The 9,597-nt window shown below is 49.1% G+C and overlaps 1 protein-coding gene across 1 annotated transcript; it reads left to right on the forward strand.

Annotated features, from left to right (window-relative positions):
- Positions 1 to 2,015: 2,015 nt before the first annotated feature.
- Positions 2,016 to 9,280, forward strand: ZNF648 (zinc finger protein 648). Its single transcript, XM_050766313.1, has 2 exons — positions 2,016 to 2,270; positions 5,789 to 9,280. Exon 2 carries the CDS (start codon positions 5,852 to 5,854, stop codon positions 7,550 to 7,552), a length of 1,701 nt encoding a protein of 566 aa, XP_050622270.1. The 5' UTR covers positions 2,016 to 2,270; positions 5,789 to 5,851; the 3' UTR covers positions 7,553 to 9,280.
- Positions 9,281 to 9,597: the final 317 nt, after the last annotated feature.

Consider the following 9,597-nt stretch of genomic DNA (forward strand, 5'->3'; position numbering starts at 1 on the left):
AAACCCAAAACTATAAAAACCCTAGAAGAAAATCTAGGCAATAACTTTCAGGATATAGGCATAGGGAAAGATTTTATGAAATTGCCAAAAGCAATTGCAACAAAAGCAAAAATTGACAAATGGGATCAAATTAAACCAAAGAGCTTCTGCACAGCAAAATAAACTATCAGAGTGAACAGACAACCTATAGAATGGGAGAAAATTTTTTCAATCTATCCGTCTGACAAAGGTCTAATATCCAGAATCTACAAGGAACTTAAGCAAATTTACAAAAACCCCCACAAACAACCACATTAAAAAGTGGGCAAAGAACGTGAACAGATGCTTCTCAAAAGAAGACATACATGCAGCCAGCAAACATATGTAAAAACGCTCAACATTACTGATGATTAGAGAAATGCAAATCAAAACCACAATGAGATATCATCTCATGCAAGTCAGAATAGCGATTATCAAAAAGTCAAGAAACAACAGATGCTGGTGAGGTTGCGAAGAAATAAGAACATTTTTACACTGTTGGTGGGAATGTAAATTAGTTCAAGCATTGTGGAAGACAGTGTAGCAATTCCTCAAAGATTTAGAACCAGAAATACCATTTGATCCACAATCCCATTACTGGGAATATATCCAAAGGAATATAAATCATTCTGTTATAAAGATACATGCATGCATATGTTCAATGCAGCACTATTCACAATAGCAGACTTGGAATCAACCCAAATGCCCATCAATGACAGACTGGATAAAGAGAATGTGGTATATATACACCATGGAATACCATGCAGCCATAAAAAGGAACAAGATCATATCCTTCACAGGGACAGGGATGGAGCCGGAGGCCATTATCCTCAGCAAACTGACAAAGGAACAGAAAACCAAACACCGCACGTTCTCACTTATAAATGGGAGCTGAACAACGAGAACATATGGACACAGGAAGGGGAACAACACATACTGGGGCCAGTTGGGGGAGTGCGGGGTGGAGAGAGCATCAGGAAAAATAGCTGATGCATGCCGGGCTTAATACCTAGGTGAAGGAAGGGTTGATAGGCTCAGCAAACCACCATGGCACATGTTTACCTATGTAACAAACCTACACATCCTGCACATGTATCCCGGAACTTAAAATAAAATTTTAAAAAATCAATAATAACAATGAAAGCAGCTAACGTTTTTGGGTACTTGCTATGTTCCAGACACTGAGCTAAGCTCCTTACATGCATTATCTCATTTAATCTTCTCCAGACTTCCATAATGGCAACAGTATCCTAGTCCTTGTTTTGCAGATGAGACACTAAGGCACACAGAAGTTAAATAACTTGCCCAAGATCACACAGCTAGTGAGTAGTAAGATTCAAACCCAGATCCAGACCCTACTGTCAATCAGTATACTTTGTGACCACCTAGTGATGTCACAGGAACCACACTTCCATCACCTATTTTAATGCCGTGAATGTTCATCCTAATAAATGCACATTAGACTTGAGTGGATAAAAATTCTCAATGTACTGAATCTTCTACCTTGGGCCAATCCTTCTCTTCAAAATGAGCTTGCATGGGAACCAATGCTGAAGTGTAGAGACCCCAGACAGGCCTGGCATCTGTATGCATAAGACAGAAAACCATCTCCCTGCACCCCTACTCCCAGTTAAAAGGCTGGGGGCATCTTTGAGCCAATGAATGGGCTGCTGCAAAGAATTCTGGGAATCCCAACCCCCGAGTTCTGCGACTCACAGTCCTGCAAAAGGTGGGTACTAGAATAGGGAGGTGGGCATATAGGCCAAATACTCTGTTCTGCCTTCCAAGGAGGGAAAAAGCATGCTACCCAGGAAGCCCACAAGTGACATGTGGCCCGTGGGCATACCAGGGCTAAAGTGAAGGATGGACTGCTCTGTGGAAGGAAGGAGTGAAAGTGAACAGGAGGCATAGAGCCACATGCAGGATGACTGACAGGAGGGAAGGAGGAAGGCTGGCTTTGGCAGCGAGGGGAGGCAGGAGCAGAGGGAGTCAGAGGATCGGTTCAGGCAGTGAGAGAGGGCAGCCCCACTCTATTTCCCAGGCTGCTCTCTGGATGCAGGCAGGAAGGTTGAGTGTATTACACTGGCCCCACCTCCAGAGGCTCTCTCTGCAGCTGCTGGACTGGACACAAAGCGTGAGAGACAGAGACACCATCTCTGCTGATTTGTACCCAACTCTGGTTCCTGTTGCTGAGAGCCCACGTGTCACAGAAGCCAGGGCAGGGGGCCCACACTGCTGTCTGCATTTCCCAGGTAAGCAACTGTCTGTGTGTGAGCCAGGAGTGGAGAGCAAGGCCTGAAGGCGGTGAGCAGATGAGAAAGTAGGAGGTGGCTGCCTGGGATGGACTTTAGTACAATATGGAAAGAATGAAGGAAAGAAGAGGGGTATGGGCTGGGGTTGCAACAAGCCCTTAGGGTAGGCTTCTGCAGAGTGTTGATGGATGTATGAGGTTGGGGAGTCAGACGCTGCATTTGGTCCACTCCTAGCTGGCAAGTGCAGAGGAAGTTCCAGCAAAGGACTGTGCTCTGACAGCCTCTGGGGACTAGCACATCTGGGGAGCAGAGGGGCCCGCCATACCATGGCATCAGTGTTCCTCTTTCAGACCAGGTATATTTGTGTAGACTGCCAGAAAATCTCTCCCTGTGCCCCTGCCTGCCTCCAGGTCTTCCTGGTGGTCGAGAGCACGCCTGTGGCAGCGACAAGAGGAAGAAAGCAGGACGTATTCACTGGGGATATGGCTTCACATGGAGGAGGGATTCCTCATCTGAAAAGAGAGTCCCCTGACAGGCTCTGGAGAAGAGATTGGTTAGCTAGTGGAGGGCTGTGTGCCACCCTAAGGAGGCTCCCCTGTGGCCCAGAGGAAAAGAATGAGACACAGGCTGTGGAAAATGGGGTATTTGTGCTGGGGGTGGGGTGGGGAGCGGGTAAAGTCAGTGATCTGTGAACAGTGCCACAGAAACAGGCAGTATGCTGTCATAAAGAGAGAGACCTAAGACATGCATTTCATACAAATCCAGCATTCCTTTGCTGTCCCTGCTGGGGGACCCACAGCCCCAGATCAAGCCTGCTGGTCTGAGTAAGTTCTATGCGGTTGGCTAGTGGTATGTCCCCTCTATGAACTACACATTCACTCCCTAAGATCCACTATGCTGAAAATATGTCAGACCTGGGCTCCTGTCAAAAGACATGCGAGCTATCCTCTGCCAATGTGATGGGTGAGGGAAGCAGTGAGGGAAGAGGAGTGGTCCCTGGGCTTGAGGGCACAAAGAGACATTAGATGCCGAACTCCAGTCACAACTGCAATGTGTCCTCCCTCCCTCCATGGCTTCTGTATCCAGAGTAGAAAGTTAGGATTCCTCCATACTGCTCCCTCTTCATACACACAGGGTAACTGGGCTCATGATCAGGCAGATACCAGGAAAGAACAGTTTAATGAGATGGGGATAGGATAACTGGACCAGCCAAATACAACGATCACTCCTTTTATCCCTTCTGAGAAGGCAGTGAAAGGTGGGCAGAGGTAGAGAGAAGGAGCTTTCAGAAGGTAAATACTCAGTGACTAATACTCTTGAGCACCCCAGGCAGTGGTCTCTGCAACATGGGTCCTGGCTCTGATGGGCAGCCACTGGCCTCTCTCTTTGGCGGAGGGCAATCTGGGTCAATGAGAGCAGGGAGGAGCCCAGCAGCAAGGCCCTGTAGCCAAGGTTCCTTGGCCCAGAAAACACAAGGGGCTTTGATGCCTACAGAAAGCCACAACTCTTCACCCCAGGATGCTGCAGCTGCTCTTGGGCAGAGCCCAGCCCCAGAGCAGGCTTCAGTCTGAAGGCCACAGCTGGGAGGCAGGACCATTTGGGGCTTAATGCCCTTAAAATTAGAGAGAAACCCCACTGCTGCTGTCTATGAGCTGTGTGGCCTTGGGCAGGTAAGTAACCTCAATAAAGCTCAGTTTCCTGGTCTGTAAAATTGAAAGAATAAGATAATAATAATAGCATCTATCTCTTTTTTTTTTTTTTTTTTTTTTTAGATGGAGTTTCACTGTGTCACCCAGGCTGGAGTGCAGTGGCGCGATCTCGGCTCACTGCAAGCTCCGCCACCACCACCACCAGCTAATTCTTTTGTATTTTTAGTAGAGACAGGGTTTCACTGTGTTAGCCAGGATGGTCTCGATCTTCTGACCTCATCATCCGCCCACCTCGGCCTCCCAATAGCATCTATCTTAATGTTTCCTGAGAAGAATAAATGAAATTATGTTTGTGAAGCACTCAACATAGTGCCGGACTCATAACGTGTGCCCAGAAAAATGAGAGTTTTAATACCCCCTCTGGGATTCTCAGAAGTTTCTCTCCAGACTAAAGCAGATTTAGCCCTCTGGCCAACAATTTCCCCCCCCGAGAGGCCCTCAGTACCCTGCCTCTCTAGTAACTCCTTTAAAATCTGTCACCCAATCCTTTTTAACCAATCCTCTTTAACCAATCCTCCAGCAGGCTTCCTCTATGTCTTCAAGCTAAGATAAAATTAGTTTGAAAATAAAACCCAAATGGCTCTCATATCTCATGCCTTATGTTTGAAATCCTACATCTGGCTTCTTGAGTCAGGAGGTGTGTACCCCAGCGGGCATCTGTGGTATGCCAGGGGATCAGTATGGCACACTTGGGGGAAGACTAAACATTTAAACCCAAGGTAACTTTAATACTATTTTCTATAAAACAAACGCGACTGGCTGGGCACAGTGGCTCACGCCTGTAATCCCAGCACTTCGGGAGGCTGAGGCAGGTGGATCACAAGGTCAGGAGTTCAAGACCAGCCTAGCCAAGATGGTGAAACCCTGTCTCTACTAAAAACACAAAAGTTAGCCAGGCATGGTGGTGGGTGCCTGTAATCCCACCTACCCAAGAGGCTGAGGCAGAGAATCACCTGAAGCTGGGAGGCAGAGGTTGCAGTGAGCCAAGATCGTGCCACTACACTCCAGCCTGGGTGACAGAGCGAGACTTCGTCTCAATTAAAAACAAAAACAAAAATGCGACATAAAATGTAAGACTCTCCTGAATGTTTATGATGAAGCAAAATTTCAAAGACAGGTCAAGCTCTCAGTGGGCATCTTCTGCCCCCTTGGTGCTTATGGGTAGCCTTCCTGGCAGTCAGGAGTTCCTCAGAAGTTACAAGGGCCTGAGAAACCCCGCTTAATCAGTGAGGGGCAGCTGGTGCCTTCCTGACTCACCCTCATTCTCCCAAGGGCTGCTCCTTATCTTTGGAAGAGGTGGCCTACACAGCCCAGGGCCTGAGAGGTAACCCTGGCTGACACCATCATGGGATGGCAGACTTCCACTCCTGGCAGAGAAAGCAAGAGCCAGCCTGGTTTCCAGCTTCCCGAGTGGGGGACACTGTAAGAGTGCCTTAGGAGGACCAGAGCTTGCTTCCTACCATCTCATCAAGTTGTCCCCCATGCTCACAAAGGACACATTTGGTTAGCAGTTGGGGATGAGCACCCTAGAGAGGGCAGGGCACAGCTGGCACCCAGCAAATGGCCCACCCTGGCTATTCCTGACAGCATGGTCTCCTGGGGCTTCTAGCAAGTGGGATCTCCAGAGGGAATAAGGATGACTGGAATTTTCAGCAGAGCCAGGCCTCTGTCTTCAGTGAGGCTCAACAATATGCCTGGGATGGAGACCAGTTGGAAACAGAGCTGTAGTGGGAACCTCAATCCCTCTGCTCATGAAAGTGATTAAGTACATTTTTTGTGATTTTTCTCTTCATACTTTTATTTTTGCAGGTATCCTGAGCCAAGCAGAATACTCCTCCTCAGAGGAGCAGGCAACGGAAGCGCCTGAACATCATGGCACAAATGGACTCCCAGGACAGGTGGGGAGAGGTGTCTCCTCTCAGCAGCTTGACTGAGGAGGCTCATGACACCCAGATGCTGAGCATGAACTTAGAGAGTGATGATGAAGACGGTGGGGAGGCCAAAAAAGAGGGACCTGCTGACCCGGTGGCCTGTCCAAGGGGCAGCTCCCCAGTAACATATGACAATCCTGACTTGCCATGGCCCCATCCACTGGACAAAGAGGAAGAGAAATTCTCTGACTCCTCCAGTGCTGGGGACATGGGGCAGAAACCAGTAGAAATGTCTGGGAAAGCCAGCTGGAGCAGAGATGTGGCAAAGATCAACGAGACCCAGGGTTCCCCAGGAGCAAGCACAGCTCTGGGTACCCTTCCCAGTGGTCTCGCACACAAGTTAGGTCAGATGCAACCTCTTGGGGACCGACTACCTGCGGGTGATGATGGAGACTCGAGGGCCAACCAGGGCACAGTCTTGGCTGTCCCATCCAGCTTCCCCAGCAATGGAAAGTATCTCTGTGCGCACAAAAGTGCAGACACGTCCGCAGAGAACTATTCTCTGTTGTGTTTCCCCAGGCCAGGGAGCAACTGGGACCTCTCCACGCGAGAGACACACACACCAGCGCAGGCGTCGGCCACCCCAGCCAGCCTGACTGCCGCGGTACTGGCAAAAGCGCAAAGAAGCAGGAAAGTACAGAACCAGGCGGGCGGGCGCGAGGACGAAGAGGCTGAAGCGCGTCCGCACAGGCGCCTGCGGGGCGGGCGAGCCTGCCAGAAGCCCAGCAAGCCGCTGAGCCCCGCTGAGACGCGCGGCGGCGCCAAGCGCTACGCGTGCGAGCTATGCGGGAAGGCCTACTCCCACCGCGGCACGCTCCAGCAGCACAGGCGCCTGCACACGGGCGAGCGGCCCTACCAATGCTCCTTCTGCGACAAGGCCTACACCTGGTCCTCCGACCACCGGAAGCACATCCGCACGCACACAGGCGAGAAACCCTACCCGTGTCCAGACTGCGGGAAGGCCTTCGTGCGCTCTTCGGACCTGCGCAAACACCAGCGCAACATGCACAGCAACAATAAGCCCTTCCCGTGCTCCGATTGCGGCCTGACCTTCAACAAGCCGCTGTCGCTGCTGCGCCACCAGCGCACGCACCTGGGAGCCAAGCCCTTCCGCTGCCCCGCCTGCGACCGGGAGTTCGCTGTGGCCAGCCGCATGGTGGAGCACCAGCGCGTGCACTCGGGCGAGCGGCCCTTCCCCTGCCCCACCTGCGGCAAGTGCTTCACCAAGTCCTCCAACCTGTCCGAGCACCAGACGCTGCACACCGGCCAGAGACCCTTCAAGTGCGCTGACTGCGGCGTGGCTTTCGCGCAGCCCTCGCGCCTCGTGCGCCACCAGCGCATCCACACTGGCGAGAGGCCCTTTCCTTGCACGCAGTGTGGCCAGGCCTTTGCCCGCTCTTCGACCCTGAAGCGGCACCAACAGATCCACTCCGGAGAGAAGGGATTCTTCTGTGCAGAGTGCGGCAGGGCCTTCCGCATTGCCTCTGAGTTGGCCCAGCACATACGAATGCACAACGGAGAGAGGCCCTACCAGTGTAAGGACTGCGGCCAGGCCTTCACCCGATCCAATCACCTCCAACGACACGAAGCCAAGCACCGCACCTGCAAGAAAGAACCCATCCCTTCCTCCTCTGACGAGTGAAGACAGCATCGTCGTCGACCTCACTACTTGGAACCTTCCCAGGTGGACCCACTCACATGGTATTGCCAGCCTCACTGGTCAGCCTCGCCTCCCAGTAGGTCGCGGGTCATGAGTGGTCCATTTGATTATATATTTGATCCCTTGAACAGAAAGTCATCACCGAGAGAGCACCCAGGTGTGTGGTTTCACATCAGTGGTTCTGAGTGTCCGAGGTCATAAACAATTGGAAAAGGGAAAGACAAAGTAGTGAGAGCTGATCAAACGTTGAGTTCCTTGGGTTGGGGAACCTGAATCAATCAGAAACTGCTTCTAGAATTACATGCTGGGCACTGGGCAGGGCTCCAGGGATAAGGTGGGGAAAAAGACTAACTTGTCCTGCCCTCAAAGCCATATGCAAATACTGAAAAGAAGGAATGAAGGACTAGTACTCTTTAGAGAAAGATGCTTTTAGTTTTTTACGTAGATAAAGGAATCCCCAGAAGTGGTCCCTATGATGAACTCCCCCAAAGCAACGCCTTTGTGGGAGGGACTCAAACCCAGTCCAACATTCCATCATTTCACTTGACTGCAGAAATGGCTTTACCCTTAGGATATTTCTTTATGAGTCCTGGCTTTCAAGTAGAGAAGGGCTTTATCTTAGAGAAGGTAGTTTATGTCCTATTCCAGTTATTCTGGAAGTTCAGGACAGCCTTAGCATCTGAAAAAGAAGTACATTCCTCTTTATAGTGGAATTTAGTACGTAGATCTAACGCGAGTCTCACCCACAAAATTCATATGTGCCTTCCCTCTGGCTGCCTTTTTTCCTGTTTGCACTCTGAGGGCTTAAGTCATATGTGATATTTACAAAGCAATTGGCCCATTTACAGAGAGACATCTATAATTTCTCCACAAAGCCTTGACCATGGTTCATGAAACCTTTTGGGTTCATTTACATTTGTCTGAATCATCAGCCTTGACTTGAAGTGAATAAAACACCCTTTGCCCAAGTGCCATTGGCTTGTCTGCATTTCAAAATCATTAAAACCAGGTATGAAAGCCTACATGACTCACAGTTACCTAAGAGGTTATTTCAAAGTTTGCATTACTAACAGCCATTCTTCAAAGTGTATTGATGCATATAGTGATCTGTATAAAGTCAGTAGTTCTTAGCTGAACCTCAACTGTGAGGAATCTATGACTGCACAGATGTCCTTGGTGCACATAAGCAAACGGCACTTCTTATCTTACCGAAGTTAAATAAGATATTCCATAAGAAAGTATAGTGCCCTTCTGGGGGGAGTACCTTCAGTATATTCCTAAAATTGCCACCAAAGAATGCCAAATCTGAATTTCTCTTGGGTTCCACCTGATTTGGACCTAGGGTGTGACCTCTAAATATCATTCTCATGATATATGGGGGCGCGAAAGAGAAGTAAGAGAGAGAGAGCTAGACAGCTAGATAACTAGATAGTCTTGTGTCTTGTTTGACCAAGGTAACCTTAATAAAAGGGTCGGTCCCCACCCTTTACTGTTGATGTGACCTTGGGCTTCAGCTTCTGCATCTGCATGGGCAAAATAGAAGTGATAGTAGTAGGTAAAAGTTAGAGTGATCCTACTATACGATGGAAACTTTGGCTGAATGCAAGAGCTTTAAATTGGTAGATAAGTCACAAGATGAACTTGTGACTATGAAGAGAGCAAAAGATAACTTTTTTTTCTAGATAATCAATACAGTATTTGAAGACTGAAGGATTACTCCTTTTCATTGTAGGATTACTCCTTTTCATTGTATCCTTTCTTAAAGATGGTCATTAGTATAGTTTTTACAAATTAAAGAATTTAGTTTTGTTTTATAATTTTTATGGAGTTGTTCCCCTAAGCCTGGTTGCATAGGAATCACCGGGCTGTTTGTTAACCATATAACTTGCTGCACCCTAACCTTGAATACTGATAAAGGGCTGCAGTGTGGTATCTAGGTATGGCTTCCACATGGGCATAGCTTTGGAGAAGGAGTGAGTGTACTTGTTAATAGGCAGAAAAGCCGGATTTGCTTGTGCTGGGTATCT

This window comes from Macaca thibetana, chromosome 1 (genome assembly GCF_024542745.1).
Source record: "Macaca thibetana thibetana isolate TM-01 chromosome 1, ASM2454274v1, whole genome shotgun sequence".
In the NCBI taxonomy this organism is placed as follows: Eukaryota; Metazoa; Chordata; class Mammalia; order Primates; family Cercopithecidae; genus Macaca; species Macaca thibetana.